The sequence below is a fragment of the Amphiura filiformis genome, chromosome 4, assembly GCF_039555335.1.
Source record: "Amphiura filiformis chromosome 4, Afil_fr2py, whole genome shotgun sequence".
NCBI lineage: Eukaryota > Metazoa > Echinodermata > Ophiuroidea > Amphilepidida > Amphiuridae > Amphiura > Amphiura filiformis.
In genome coordinates, this window is record NC_092631.1 from 40,862,457 (window position 1) to 40,879,819 (window position 17,363).

Sequence of the window (17,363 nt, forward strand, 5' to 3'; positions counted from 1 at the left end):
GTTAATTTGCATAAAAGGAATGGTAAAACTTTTAACAGCCCCAAATTCCAGATCACTGGTAACAAGCAAGGATTACATGTTTTTCAATTTCATCACAGACTGCATTCGCTTTTTTTTAATACTTGGTTTAATGACCTTGACCCCCACTCCACATATTATATATATATGTGAATTTTCATGCTGGTAAAAGAGCCAAAAACATGCGTGCATTTAAAATCCCTATTGAATACTGTGTGAATAGTTAAATAGGTTAACCCACTTGGACACATTTTGGCTTATAAAATCCAAACAAAACATCTTTCAACAATAATATTTCAAATGGTCATAATTACCGCTAAACACAAAATGTCAAATTATATCACTCATCGCCTTAGCCATACATGGTATGCATGTCGTGCACTTGTATGTATTATGTAACAGCAGAACTGGTTACTGGTGTTGTGTTGTCAAATGATTATAAACTTTTCTTGAAAAGTTTTAGAATTTTTGTATGAGTGATATAAAACAAATATTAACTGTCTCAAATTTGTAAAATGGTCGAAATACAATAACTTGCTGAAAGATGTATTGTTTCATTCCACTTGTTCCGGCTTGTGGAATGGAACAACACATCTTTCACCTCTGATTATATTTTGACCATTGCACTCACAGACAGTTAATATTTTGTTGTTAGGCAGGAAAAACCTATGTGTCATTGGCCCCTGAACATGTTTAAAACAAAATCTCCTATGTACCCTATTGGCAGCTTTGTTTTAAACATGTTCAAGGGCCACAAGTACATAAGAGGCTTTTCCAGCCTAAAGACAATTTGTGTTCTGTCGGTCCGTGTCACGTCACTTCCGGTTGATGATGTTCGAGTGAAAACAAGTCCCTGATTCGATTTTTGTTGATGATTTCTGTCATTGGTGTTATGTAAATTTCGATCGCAAATAGTCAGTGGAATCAAACAACCGTTTCTAAGTCTTCAGAGTGGAAGAAACTTACTTGATTTACCGTTTATATACTGACAAACTTAAAATTAAATTCCATGGTCGAGTGTCATTTTTTCCGAAATTGAAGGTCACTCCAACAACATCGCTATGTAGCCTCCTTCACAGCCGGTTTCTGTTGTTCCTAACAAACCGTGAGCCACATGCAGTTTGGGCCCGAGACTAGAGATAGCCCAGATGTTGGACCGACAGAATACTATTATAATACGCTGACCCTTCTACTTGCCTTTTTCTGCGCCTCGTCAAACACACTAGCAGATGGTTGTCCCATCTTGATTCTTTGGTATGTTCTTTTTAGTAAGTTGCTATCTAATCTAACTTGGTTACCGGTACTTGCCTGTAAAAAAAAACATAAGGAGAAACAAGTTATTCCAAGAAACCAAAGTTGCAAGTTTTTCAGCAGGTCGAGTCACTGAAAAGTAGCCCCATTTTTCAACAAATGCTTTGTTTAAGACAGGAAAATAACACAACTCACAGGGGTCAATGTTGAAAAATCCCTGTGTTTTTAATGTTTTGACACCATAATCCCATGTTCTGAAGCATTTTGAAGGGCAGCTTACATACATGCAGCATTCGAAATATACCATCTTTCAGTCCTTTATTGGCCAAACTTGAGCATTTCAGACAGAATTGCATACTTATCCAGATTTTTCACCTATCCAGCCTATGCATGGTCCCGTCCTGGTCAGGTAAAAAAGTTTGGACTTAACTATCAATTTATCAATTTAGAAATTATAACAATGCTACTCACATCATCTGACAGATATTCTTGGTATATATTGAGAGCCGCCGCCCGCAGCCTCTCTAAATCCACCTTGGGCTGATGGCTACTCCTATCATTATCTAATTTCTGTAATTGCACAACGTTGAGTTGTTGTTCCGCCATGACACGGTAGGCCTCTACCGTATGGTAGAAGAATACATAGGATTGCCCTCCCACATCTCGCATAAAATCTGAAAAAGGTGACGCACACGACATAACGATATTAACATTGGTGCTATGAGGATGAGACCTCCATCAGATGAAAACAATGGCTTCAACCTGTGGGCACAGAGTGTTGGATTTTATACCCAACTGGGTGGTTATTTTTAATATCACACAATATTATATGTGGTGTTCCACAAGGATCAATCCTGGGGCCACTTCTATTTATACTCTATGTTAATGATATAACTAATGCATCTAAAGTACTCGAATTTGTCCTTTTTGCAGACGATACCACCATTTTATACTCCCATAAAAACGTAGAACGCCAGACAAACCTCGTTAATGAAGAGTTAAATGAAGTAAGCAATTGTTTTAAAGCTAATAAATTGTCAATTAATGCTACCAAAACAAATTACATGATACTTGGCACACCCAAAATGACATCGATGAATCAAGACCTGCAAATCACACTAGATCACATGGCTTTAGAAAGAGTGCATCAAACTAAATTCCTTGGTGTACTAATAGACGAATGTCTCACTTGGAAATGTCACATAGATTGCGTATCTAGAACAATTTCAAGAAATGTCGGTGTCATGAATAAATTGAAACATTTTGTTCCACGTCATATTTTATTTACACTTTATTGTACGTTAATATTGCCTTATTTGAATTATGGAGTACTTTTATGGGGAAATACATGTAAAACTTACTTAAATAAAATTGTAAAAATTCAAAAGTGGGCTATTAGAACGGTGGCAAACGTTCACTATAGAGACCACACAGTGCCATTGTTTGCTAATTATAACATATTAAAAGTTGAAGATATGTACACACTGGAATTAGGTACATTCATGTACAGGCACTCTATAAATGAGCTGCCCTGTTCATTTGATAATTATTTTACCAAACATTCTGACATAGATAACTACAAGACACGATATGTAAATGACCTAAATCTAACCAAAAATAAGAAAGTCTTTTCTGATCATGCTATACGTACAAGAGGTCCCACTCTTTGGAATTCTTTAGATAAAAATCTGAAAGCTTCAAAATCTGTTAAACATTTCCGTAATCAATTCAAAACAAAACTGATCTCTAAATATAATTAATCTTTTCCGTGAGCACCCCCCCTCCCCTTCCCTTGTCTTTTGGTTATGTTATGTAATGTTGATTTATTTTGTTAATTTCATTTGATTTCAGGGAAAGGCTAACTTTCAGACCTTTTTGGTCTTCCAGCCTTTTCCTCCATATGTACCGTGTTTTTATATATTTTTTTTGTAATGTCTTGGATTTTTATGGAAATAAAATATGAATGAATGAATGAATATCATTTTAGGTGCTATGAGAATAAGATCCACATCAATTGAAAGTGTATATAGGGATATCCACCTGGTTTTGGATTTTGCGGTCAATTGGGTTGGTTTTTTTAAATTATATACAAGTATATATTTTAGGTGCTATATAAAGATAAGACTTACACAAAGCTTAAGGTATAAGGGATTTTGCACTAAATTGGAAGCTTCCTTTAGGGCTCAAACAAAAAATAGTTTGATTGGCGTAACCCGACCAACCCTAAAATTAGGCCTGACCCTAGAGGGTTTTTTTATTTATTTTTTTGCAAAAAATATATTTTCTTTTTATGTTACAATCAAACAATTTTCTTTTTTAAGCATTATGTTAGGTGCTTTGAAACCTCCCGCATCTCACATAAAATCTAAAATTCTACAAAATTTATGATTGTATAGAATATATTGTGAGATTAAGACAAAGTGAGAGAGAATGCAATCATGACTAGGTGAGATTACCTGTGTCCCAACTGTGAACTCAGGTAGTCCAGTGGTATAACTCTCGACCCGGTAATCGTGAGGTCCTGGGTTCAAACCTGCCGAGTCCTGATTTTTTTCTGCTTTCTATTTATTATATGTCAGTTTGCCTGCGCTTCATGAAGTCAAATATATTATATAATCATAAAATAAAACTTTAACTCTATAATCATGAAACAGAGCTGTAAAACAAACTGAAAAACAAATATGACATTTTAGGCTTTTCCTGCTAAATTTAAGGTAACACAGACTGTAAAAGCTGAACATGGAACACAAACAGCTGAAATCCACTGAAAAGTTTCAGATCTGTATTCTAAAGCCTTGACGAAGATCCGATGCACTTACCAATAAAATGTGATACAGCTATACTATTTACAAGCACAATATCAATTGGCAAGGAGTAGAGTTTCTGGGCTGGAAGTGGACGATCTTCTTCATCCTGTAAAAGAAAATGTGTACAAATATTGTTATAGTTTCATCTGCATTTTCTAAACAAACACCTCAAAATGACCTCTATTGGGCTATTTCATTTAAAATCCTCACGCCCTCTGTGGAAGATTTTCCGCCATCTTAATTTCAGCTGCACCTAACTTTCAATCCAGCTAGAAATTGCTGTAGCTTTTGGTTAAATTCCAGTTGAAAATTATTGAATTTTATGAAATCCAGTTGAATTTTTTGTTTGGAATTCATTACGAGGGTTATAGAGCCAGAAAGCCTCAACTCACAATAACATGACCAGGATTCTTACTGAAATGAAATTGAAGACCCAATATTGATTTCCACCATATGACAAAATGGTGCTCCTGATTGTGAGCAAATTCTCCCAAATTTGCCAATCTTTATTCGTCTTATCAATCTCAAAACACACTATCCTGATTGTTAGGAAATTCTCCCAACTTTACCACTCCTGATACTCGATCTTTACCACTTCTTCTATATCTTCACCAGACAGCATTCTATCTATTGTATTTAAACACACTACTATGATTGTCAGGATATTCTCCCAACTTAGCCGGTCTTTATTCTCCTTACCACTTCTTCCCCCGTGTCTATATCTTCACCAGAGAGTATTCTATCTATTGTATCTAAACACACTTTTCTCACATATTCTAAAATGACCTCTATTGGGCTATTTCATTTAAAATCCTCACACCCTCTGTGGAAGATTTTCCGCCATCTTAATTTCAGCTGCACCTAACTTTCAATCCAGCTAGAAATTGCTGTAGCTTTTGGTTAAATTCCAGTTGAAAATTATTGAATTTTATGAAATCCAGTTGAATTTTTGTTTGGAATTCATTACGAGGGTTATAGAGCCAGAAAGCCTCAACTCACAATAACCTGCTCCCACAAAAAGAGCATAGAGTCACCATTAATCGTGACAAAATTCAACAGAAAACAAAATACATTGTGGAGGAAATAATTGATTTTTGAAGACCAAAGCAAGGAGCCAACTTCTTGCTCATTTTGTGAGAGCCGGTCATAGTGAGTTATGGCTTACTGGTTCTGAACCCTGGATTAATCTTCCACACCATTTTCACTTTTTATGGATGAAAATCATTGGATCCACAATTATTTTAACTATTGGATTTAGATGCATTTCCAAAGACTTTCTCAGTGGGATTGTAGATTTCAAATGGATTATTCAATTTCCTCCATTGAGGAGACCATCATTAACAGTCAGCTGATCTACTCTAATGGGAAACCAATTTTCTGCAAACTTGATTCACTTAAATGATCACTCATCATCAACTTAATTTTGAAAACAGAAAAATAGTCCAAGCCCAACCAGAACCCTCTTCCCTGTCCTCTTTTTACATGACCAGGATTCTTACTGAAATGAAATTGAAGACCCAATATTGATTTCCACCATATGACAAAATGGTGCTCCTGATTGTGAGCAAATTCTCCCAAATTTGCCAATCTTTATTCGTCTTATCAATCTCAAAACACACTATCCTGATTGTTAGGGAAATTCTCCCAACTTTACCACTCCTGATACTCGATCTTTACCACTTCTTCTATATCTTCACCAGACAGCATTCTATCTATTGTATCTAAACACACTACTATGATTGTCAGGATATTCTCCCAACTTAGCGGTCTTTATTCTCCTTACCACTTCTTCCCCCGTGTCTATATCTTCACCAGAGAGTATTCTATCTATTGTATCTAAACACACTTTTCTCACATATTCTAAACTCTTCAGCTGCTGCTTGGAATCGGATGCTGAAAAGAATCAGAAATAAGAAAAAAATATTTAATAAAAATTGAACCAACTGCATTCTTTTTTATTAAAATGCATGGTCCTGGTCAAAGTGGGGACTGTTTCTTTGTCCAGCCATTACTGCTTGAAACAACTGCGACAATTATTTTGAAGTTTTCTGCTTGATGATGGGAATAGAAAATGCAAATAATGAGTAAATTTTGCTTTATAATATCAGATTAACCAAAATTCCAATTAAAAAACAATTCTCTTCAGTTTGGTATTATTTAATATAGAACAGTACAAGTAGAACTGTTGTTGACAAATCACTCTCTACAAGCATTATTGAAATCTGAGTTCATTAAGTTTCCAGTTTGCAATTTTAACCTGAACTATCAAAATACCATGAATATCGTATACTCTCTAGTCACCCCTCTTCCCATAATAATACATGCCCCCACCATTTGTTTTAACCAAAATGTTTTGAAAATGCTGAAATTTTCATTCAATCTCGTCGAAGTAAGCTTACCATGATCCACACACGATCGGTAATAGCCGAAAATGACATCACAAACCCGGAAGCGAACCAAAAGTCATTGATCCTAAGTTCATAGTTGGTCTCGTCACATGATTTTTAAGCTTACCTAATGATTTTTCAGGAATTATGGTTGTTAAAAAGACCTCTAATAAAGGACCCCCTTTTGATAATGTCACGCCCCGCAGGCATTTATAAAAGAATACAGTATGTCTAAATTGTATTTGAATATTTTGAAGAGAACACTAACACTGCACTGCAAGGTGATGGGGTAAATTTTTTTTCTAATTTTTGAAAAAATATGGCGTGGAACAATTTTTAAGTTTGCCTGCATTTCCTATGAATGGATGACAACATGCTTAAATGAAAACAGAATCAGAAGCCCACATGCTACCGAGAGACAAAGCTTTCACCATTTCCAACCAATAATTCCAAATAAAGACATAACAAAACAGGAAAATGCAATAAAACAGTAGCAAAAGAACAGCGTAAAATCAATCCCATAGCGTATAAGTCATCCAGACCCCGACAATCAAATGTTGTCACTCAAGTATGTTATCATACAGTCATATGTATGTCATGGGAGAGAGGCACATGGATTATTAAAGAAACTCTCCATCATGCATGAATGAAAACACCCAACAAATACCACCTGTTTATGCCCACATGCAAAACCACGATGATGGAAGAAGCACCCTTTGTAACGAACTAAAATATCTTTTATCACATCATTGATGGGCAAAATTACAAATGTCAAAAGAAAGGTTAAAATCACTAACATTTCATTGCTTTATTGCCATTCTTTACTCCATTCCTGTTCAGATAGCAGAAATGCAATACTCTTGAAATTCATCAATTAAAAGGAATGAAAAAGTATACGCAGGGGAATTGTGACAAACAGATAACATTGCCACATCATTTCATATACATGTATATTTGTCGGAAAGGAACAAATCCAAGTATGTCTCTAATCTAAGAGCAAAATAATGAAAGATGAAGAAAGAAATGGGGACTGACTGCTAGACCCAAGGTTCACTGGTCGCAAAATAAAGTTCTCTAGTCCAAAAAAGTATGCAAGACCGAAAAATACAAAGGGTTCACTTGTCCATAAGTAAGGCTTAAGATTGGGGTTAGGTTTGAGCATTAGCGAAGTTTTGGACCAGCAAGCCTTAGGACTATCAGACCTTAGGACTTGCGAGCTTTAGGACTAACGGACCTCAGGACTAGCAGACCTTAGGACTAACAGACCTTAGGAGTAGTGGCCCTTAGGACTAGCAAGCCTTAAGGATTAGCCAACCTTAGGACTAGCCAACCTAATTAGGACTAGCAGACCTTAGGAGTAGCGGATGTAGACCAAAGAAATGACCCCTGCCTAAGGTAGATGTTGAGTATATGAGATTTTATCATAGACTTTAAAAGTAATATCCTACCAAAGTGATACCTTCCGTTAACTTTCTTCCGTTGTCGTGATAAAAGCCATGATGTAACTTTATTTGAGGATGTTAAGTTTTTTTGCAAAATATTATTTCAAGACATGTCAAAATTGACAAAATAACCTCATGAGCACAACTACCCTTGTTACAGAGCCCTCAATTGGTTAATTACATAATATAATCATCTGAGCAACCAATCAAAATTGGGCTTTTAGGTCTCTAAGCAAGCTTTAAGCTTAATCCACTTCAGCCCTTACTATTCTTACCATATCTCTGATTGGCTCAAAACATGATTTCCTTCTCTTTGTAACCAATCAAAAAGGTTCTTAGAGGCTGATAATTTAGTCAGTAGTGCTCATGGGGTTAAATTAGTGAAAGTATTTCTATTATCTGAATGGATTAATCTGATATTCCAATCATAACTAATAGTGTAACATTTATCCCAGGGACACAAATTACGGCATTTTAGTGTACCAACTAATCTAAATCTCCCCACACAAAAGAACATTATAATGTGACACGATCAAGGGGAATGAGTCTTAACATCGCTATAGTCTGCCTCACCTCATGTTGAGAGAAACGCCATGTTGGATTTCGTAGTGGCAAATTTGAATCATATGTGCTAACCTAATCCCGCTGGGCATATACACATTATGTACGCTCGTGACGCAATTGCGTAAATGCACTGATTTGAATCTGCTACTGTAAAAAACAACATGGTGTCACTCTCAACTTGAGAAGAGACACTGATTGTGAGTTGTTGCCAAAAATGTGCACCAGTTCTTTGTTTTATGTTCAGCACTAACAAATTAAGAAGAAAGATGACAGAGAAGCTCCTTAGGTGATAAGAAAGGTGATTGCACCAAAACATAGAACTTTTGAAGTCCTGGTAACTGATGTAAAAAAAACTTAAAATTGAATATTTTTGACATGAGACTCACTCACTTGACCATGTTATTCATTCCAACCCGGACAGATAAACATCTGATCAACAAACCACACCCTATAAAACATCAAGCCCTAACACAACATGTTATTTGGAAACACCAAACCAGCAGCCAATTTCTCATAACTGTATCGTAAGGTATATCTTAGATGGTCTTTATCACACTCCCTGTACTGCATGGCTGCTTTGCCATTGTGCAAACATACGGCTATGACCACAACCCCCTATACCATTTTCCACCCTGATGTGACAGTGACGTCAGTGCACATTTCATTGGGCGCAGCTACAAATTGCAAGTGTTCGCTCAAAGCGCTGACACACGCAAGCAATTAAAGACGCTGCATAGATGTACGCGCAAGACGGTTGCCTCAACGCGGTGACATCACTGCCACATCAGGGTGAAAAATGGTATAGAGATACAGTTAGGTCGACTGATGTGATGCTCGTAAATCTACGACACCTACGGCATCTATGATCAAACAAGTGGCCTTGGTCACAGGTATACAGTATAGTTCCCCACAATAGCAACATGGCCACACAATAAATGGAGGGTGATACAACCAGGTTCTTAGCTCAGATTTGAAAGGTGCCCGTAACTTTCACCAAAAATGCCTGTCCAAAAATAAACCAGACCTCTGCACCTTCTGGGGGTGCCAGTCAGTTCAAATAGCTATTGATATCGCCTTGATTTATTAATCTGATCTTGTTTTGAGTTTACATAACTTATTCAAGCATTATTTTTAGAATCTAGCATCTGCCAAAGACATTAATCTTGCCTATCCTAAGTGAAAACTGCCTGTCCAAAAATGACAGGTGAACGGTTGGCTATAGTCTGTATATCTACACTGTGAGTCACCGGCACTAGCTATGAAGTTCTGCGTACCCGCGTTGGTTTAGCATGATTTCTAAAAGTATGTACACGCACCAAGTAAAGCTAAGCTAATGCAAAACACGCTGAACTTCAAAGCTAGTGCCGGTGACTCGTGGTAGATATATAGACTATAGCTAAGACATTATACAACCCTGTAAATGACATTGTATGAGACTTTAGCTCCTAGATCATTAACACTTGAGAGTGCAATACATTAATATGACACATCACACAAGAAAACAATATTATTTTTGTGTCCTGGACGCTAGTCTTCACCACCTACCTCTGTCTCGTTGCGTTTTATTTGCATCTCGTGATCGTTGCCGGAATATTTCTTGGTCTATAATCTCGATCATGGCATCTAATTCCTCTATTGTAGTACACATTTTGACGACGGTTAAGAAAGCTTCTGTGGTAAAAGGCATGTCTTTAACCTGTCAAAATAATAAACAAAAAGAAAATCACTTTTCATTCTAAGGTAGGACCATCGGATAATAGGCCCATGCAGGAAAATAGCCACTATATCAAATCAGAATTATGTATCCATATCAAATATATAACCAATTTAAGATAAGTCTTTACTCCACTTATGTTTAATGTTTCATGAGAATTTAAATTTATGTTTTTCTTTATTTTTTGAAAATTCCCTATTTTTTTCTACAAATAATTATTGCTAGCCTAGAGGGAATGTGATATGGTTTTCAAAGTTTGTGGGGTGGTTATAAGCCTAATATCTAAATTCTCTCGCCAGATTTTTTTTGATAAGTGTTTATTTTTTGAGAAAAATCTTTTTTTTTTATTTTTAATTAGGGAAATCTAGAAACACCCATAACTTAAAATAGAAAGACTTAATTTAAAAAAGCTGGCGAGAAAAGTTTCTAAATTTAATAACCTTTCATATGACACCTTGTTTGTTAAAATTGGCCCTATGGTTACCTCAGACAATAATTATGAAATTGGGTCATTCAGTGTTTCTAGATCAAATCAAGAAAATTTGAGCAAGTACTAACATTACCTTCAAATATCCACTTTATTACTGGCCAATATATAGGAAAAAAAGTCACTAATATTATTTGGTAACATTTTTGTAATAAAAAGATCCAAAAAGCAGTTCTATAAAGGGGATAGAAAGGAGCAAAAATAATATTTAAACGTAGTACTCTATTTTCAAACTTTTATCAATTTTAGTGAACGAGGCTTAGTGTCAAAACCACTTTATGTGCAAAGTCGATGGGGTTTCCTAATGATAAAAAATGGCATAACTCAAAAACGCTTTGTTGGCAAAAGTTAAAATTTGGCAGGCAAGTTATTCTCACCCAACTACACATCCTGTATCATTGTAAACTAAATCTGTGCATGACACCGTAGCCGATGTTTCTACCTTAATAAGTCATAAAATGATGAGCTTGTAACATTTCTTGAATAAATCCAGATGTGTTGGCTCCTCTTTAATTCCTGAATGGAGTCTTTACACTAGTCTAACTCATGAATATCTTACACCAAGGTATATAAGACCTAATAAAAGTTCTACAACTTTTCAACAATTTATAGATGTCATGCTCAAAGCAAGAGGCAGTTTTAATGAAACTTTTAAGCCAAGTTATGGATGCCATATTTCTTGTTATTATGGATTCATGTTCATTTTGACCAGTTTTTGAATAAATTCTTACATAAAATTTAATCTGCATTCTATCAGCAATTCAATCAAAGTTGGGAGCATGCATGGCTTATTCTATAGTACACTTACCGCCCATATAATAGTTTGATTGATATAGTCTGGGTCAGTGATTCTTTCTACCAATGGTTTGATGACATTGCAAGCTAGAATCTCTCTCATCAGAAATCTGAAAGGTTTACTATGAAAATCTTTCTCTGGGATGAGAAGAAACAGTAGAACCTCACTGACATTTTGTAAATATTCTGTTGAAGGAAAATAAAAATATACCTTTGTTAATATGGCATAAACAAATTATTATATTTTGCCGTACCAGGCTGAAAAATAGGGGTAGGAAGGTCATGAGATACTTTTTAATGTCAAGGCTTATCTTGGCATTAACTGCAGTTATCTATTTAGGCAATGCTGACAGGTTGATACAAAGATAGCTATTAACCTCCTGCTTAAAGCTCTGCAAAGCTTGGTTTCAAGCTAAATGTGCTGGTAGGGCAGAGTATGGGAGAAATGATCTTCCTGTGGAAGACCAGCCTGGACCATGGAACTTTCACCGCAAGGTTGTGTGATCTGATAGATTGCATGAGATGCGGATCACCTGTATTAAGCCCCAAGAATAACCAACACATGAGACTCTTTACAAATCTTCTTTACAAACCATCCAAATTGTGTGATTTTGGGTGCATTGGGCTTTTCAGTTCCAATCCAATACACCCAATATAGAAGACATGACCTTAATCTCACACACCAGGGTGTAGCTTTCAAATGGAGTCACCCATTTAAGCAACCCCAATTAAAATTCACACTCCCTGTGTGGAAGATTAAGGTTGTGTCTTCCATAAGGGGGTGTATGGATTCCAACTGAAATAGCCCAATTTCGAATATTTTTTTTTTTCAGAACGCACTCAAATGGAAATTGTGAGTGCTTTTCCCGACCCTAAATGTTTCTCCTTCCAAAAATTGTTGTAGGTTGGGTGTTAAATGCAAAAAAAAACCACTTTTTTCTCAACTGTATGACATCCATAATCCCTATAACATTAGCAGGAGTATTCTATGGATTTTGGTTTGAATTTTCCTTTGCCAATTCATTTACACCTCTCTCACTTCAATAAATATGCTTTACGATGATAACTTTTTCTTTTCTCACAAACTATGATTGCTTACCGAGAGGAAGCTTTCATCCATAATTCTCTTGGACGTCTTTAGACCCAATAACTGCATAGGCATGTGGGGGCGCTGTTGGCTATTCTGAGCCGTTGACACCATACATACATACATACATATACATATAGGATTTATATTGCGCCTTATCATGAAATACCAAAGCGCATTACAATTACGCTACAATAAACTTACGCTACAAAAACATGCAAATGGAATATAAACAAAAACAATATTTTTTATATACGGTGTCAGTCAGCTCAGAAGAGTTGTACACGGCGGGCAAGTAAAACCTCCCGGCATCCCTGTTGACATCCCTGCTGCTTAACATTTCCTAACCATTCTTTGCTTACCATGCTAATGTTACCAAGAAAATTGTATCCAAACGGTTACATTTCAGCACATCACATCAAAGCTCCCATGGGGTGCCCCATTCCTTTTTTAAAGGAATTTTTATTTATTTTCTCTTTTCATAATTTATCAACCTTTGGCTTCATGATCATGATTATATCAAACACAATACACCGGGGGGGGGTTACACATAGAATAAATTGCTGTGTTCTCCTATGGCAGCTGCATACACCCCCACATACACTCCACCCCCACACCCTACATAAACGCAGACATTCTCACCTGTTTCCTTGGCTTCAGAGGTACAAATGAGGTCACGACATATGTCATTTTCCATTTCTACTTCCAGGTCAAAGAAGACAGATTCTAAATCAGGTGGGCTTTCTTGGGCATCTAGGAAATAAAAGAAAAAGAAACAAATTTAACAAAATGTACATAAATTGGGCAAAATAGAAGCTAGAGGAAAGTACACTTAGTCTGTTATTACTTTAAAGGTGAACCTCATTGAAAATAAAGTTATATATCAATGGAAAGCTTATGATGTCAGGATATTAAAAATTATTTTTCCCGATTTTTTTGATGGCCAAAAGTTGAAAAATTAAAAAAATGATTGAATTTTTGATCTTTTTTAAGGCGCCCAAAAAGCACCCAAATCAATCGTCTATGACCTTGGGAATGCTCGTGACGTAAGCTCAGGGTTCGCAGTCACGTGATGCTACTCGGAAACACGTAAACAAGACTTGCTTCCTGTACTTTGCAAGCTGCCCAACAGTCTGATTTTCACAATAAAGCTTGAAATTAGAGGAATCTTCAAATTGCTGGTTCCTTCTATATATATTAGAAATAATAGAATTATTGTCAACACATAAATTTTCCGTACATTTTTTTTTTTATCAGTCATAACTGGCTGGGTATAACTGGGTAATTGAGTTTGAATTTCGCGCTGGGATCAATCCCATGCGCAAATGCTACTACCGTTCATGTCATGGACTGAATAAACATGATCGAATAACAAATTAAATACTTGTTTGTGACATTCCCTATATATTCTTGATTCATTTTAAAATGTCTGATTTAAAAAAATATCGTCTTGCAGTAATCAAAAAATTAATAAAAAAGTGCCGATTTCATCAAATCCAGCTCATAAAAGGTTTTCATATTTAGCGTATTGCGGTAATACATTCTTTCCACACAATCGCGATTGAAAGAAACAGATACTCGGGCAGATACTTTATTATAAAATAAATACAATTTAGACTTAGTAGACCGTTATTTGATGGAATTCTGAAATCTGAATAAAATTAAAATATTGCCACTTGTGTCATGATTCTTTAATGATAGTACAATCAGTGTACGGTACTGAAAAGGTGAAACATTCATGTTTTATGGATTACCGAACACGATGCGTAAATTGCTGCTGAATTGCAGGGACGGATATGCACAAACACAGCGACTCGCTTCTGGGCTTCGTCCTCCGTGTTTCATTGAGTGTTTCAGCAGATTTGATCAATCGTTATATTTGGAACATTTACAGGAATAAATTTTGCTGATGAAGTAGCAATAAGTTGGAAATATCAGAATGTGAATATCAAATCGGTCATTTTGTCTGCAAGTACTAGTAGGCCTACAGTACAGTCGCGGATACTGAACACTCGGCGTAGTGAGACTCAGTCAGTCACTGAGCTCATTCCGTATGTGTCTATACGAGTTCGCCTATCATACATGACCGGCCATGACCGGTTGTAAAACTGAGAAATAATTAAAAAAATCCTGTACATGTACCTTATTCTATTCCTTCATTTTCTCATTGTGATAAGTTCATCTCAACTTGGTGTGACGATCTGAACTGGTAGCACTAGCAGTTATTTTTTTTGTAATCTGTTTTCATTCCGGTTCTTCGGCGAATCTTCGCTCTTCGTGCATTACTGTAATATTCCCTATGCATATCGTGGATGGCTTGGCCTATCCCAAATCACCCGACCAGCACTTTTCCCATTTTAAATCCACACACTTTATTCGGAACTTCATTCTTAATTTGATCATGATATTTCCTTCATGTTATTCTTATTTTAATGAATATATTTTTCATGTAAAGTAAGTTGACAATGACTGAATTAGTGCATTGGCCCGATGCATGCCACAGTAATACACGGACATTGTGTTTACAATCAAACCCGGAAGTAACTGTGTGTCCCTGGGCTGGCGTCATCAACGAAAGCGCCCAATTTGAACGATTTAGTTTTGTAATTTAGGGGGTGCCAATATCCAATCTTTGCATGGAGATTATGTCTAGCCTGATGCGCTATGCAAATAAAAATATTCTTTTCTGCTTCCTGACATCATAAGCTTTCCATTGATATATAACTTTATTTTCAATGAGGTTCACCTTTAAAGGTCATATATATTGCTCCGACAACATCATATCATTGGCAAGCTAATATTTTGAGGACAGTGTAAAGGACTCTTTTTTTGAGAAAATAATACGATTAAAATTGATATTCCGCAAAATCCAACTGAAGCGATGAGTTCCTTCGAACGAGACAGATTTGACCTAGAAAAAAGTTGACATCATGAAATGACTGCCTGCTTTGCCAGAAGGGTCTATAAACATTCTCAATGCACAGAAATGTATACTGTTGTTGTTCACAGAATTAAGTATTACAAATTTAATGGTTTTTAAACATATGGATAAAATCATCCTCTTCTTTTTTTTTTTAGTAAATTGTGATATTACAATTCTTTATGTATATCAATATCATGAGAAACGCATAGTAACAATACTGTGTGAGGCTTTGTTTCCGAAATGAGAACAATAGTCTGCATATTGTTATGCAGCATTGTTATGGTAAATAATAGTAAAACTCATTGTTGCTAATGTCAAACTTGTCAAAGTGATTGTGATTGTGTTTCACAACTAAATGAGAGCATGATATAGTGTCCGCTTCATTTACTTACATCATCAGCCGGCTGCCTTGAAAATTAATTTCGCTTCAAACGGGGGAGAACACGTACAAGCCCAAACTTTACCCACACAATTTCTCTTTTTTTTTCAGGAGAAATATGCATAAAAAATTGCAACAAGTGTCAACTTGTAATGTAATAATTATTCTCCTCGAATAGAGATAAACTTGTTTTTGCAATAGACCTGCCCTTTAAACTCTACTGTTTATACTGTGTCATCAGTCTTGATATGTTATGTCCTGACCTGTCCTGCTGTCCAGTTTATGTTGTCTGTCCTGTTCCCTGGACACAAATTTGGACACAAAAAATCCTGAAAAAGCACACCCCTGGTATTTACAATGCAGGGAAAAAAGTTGCTACTAAAAGGAACGATTGCCCTGTGGTGACATCATCACAGGACAGAGAAGATTTCTTACCCTTCCCAGAATCCTTTGCAACCTGATACATTACCTGATTTGTTTTGTAAGTAGATAGGCTTTCACGGAATTCCATAACAACTGATTTTTGAATGCGCCGTCGGATATCACATTACGGTGCAGCCGGTCAATATGTGAACACGACAGTACTGGTGCAGCCAGTCACTGTGTGAAATTGGTCAAGCTTTCGTCAGACGTGCCTCTGAATTCATCAGGACTAAAGACAGACTAATTCTGTCTAATTCTGTCTTTAGTCCTGATGAATTCAGAGCCACATCTGACAAAAGCTTGACCAATTTCACACAGTGACTGGCTGCACCAGTAGTGTAGTTTTCACACATTGACCGGCTGCACCGGTAATGTGATATCCAACGGCGCACCCCAATAAAAATCAATTGTTCTGATTTGTTTTGTTTACTCATATCACTCAATCATGAGTTCCAGACTTGAGCCTTGTATACCAGCCTGCAAAGCTCAGATGGCACAGTATCAGACTTGTCTTTCTAGGGTCTGGGGTTCAAGTCCCTGCACAGGCAGGTAAGTCCAGAATTTTTTCTCTGGGCTTATCTACCTATGGTTACATGGTAATTTAATGTTTCCAATGTTCTAATGTGCAATGCGTGATTCTTTCTCCCCTCGGCCTGTATGTTCTAGTGTGTGATGCGTGATTCTTTCTCCCCTCGGCCTGTATGTTCTAGTGTGTGATGCGTGATTCTTTCTCCCCTCGGCCTGTATGTTCTAGTGTGTGATGCTTGGTTCTTTCTCCTCTTGGCCTTCAATACTTACCTTCTTTTTGTTCCCATTTTCTAACTTTCTCCTGTGCCGTTCTGAATAGTCTCAGATGTGAAGCAAAATCATCTACTAATTTCTTGGTAAAGAACTTTTCCCAGTCTACTTCTTTGGATCTAAAAAGAGAAAAACATTATTATTGTAATACTTTTGCCCAATTACAGTCTGTGTGCCTTTATACTTTATTTCACCTTGGGTTTGATACCGAAGCCGATGCGCATTTTGCTGGTCACAGAATCATATCACACATGTGACACATTCTGGTCCATGGGGGCCAAAGGAGGC

The 17,363-nt window shown here is 36.4% G+C and overlaps 1 protein-coding gene across 1 annotated transcript in view; it reads right to left on the reverse strand.

The window, feature by feature from the left end:
- LOC140150898 (sorting nexin-13-like) overlaps window positions 1-17,363 on the reverse strand; it is a 70,363-nt gene that overhangs the window by 18,227 nt on the left and 34,773 nt on the right. The window contains 8 exon segments of the mRNA XM_072173059.1: window positions 1,216-1,326; window positions 1,741-1,943; window positions 4,089-4,182; window positions 5,860-5,969; window positions 10,015-10,165; window positions 11,479-11,651; window positions 13,195-13,305; window positions 17,076-17,194. Coding sequence (XP_072029160.1) covers window positions 1,216-1,326; window positions 1,741-1,943; window positions 4,089-4,182; window positions 5,860-5,969; window positions 10,015-10,165; window positions 11,479-11,651; window positions 13,195-13,305; window positions 17,076-17,194 — 1,072 coding nt within the window.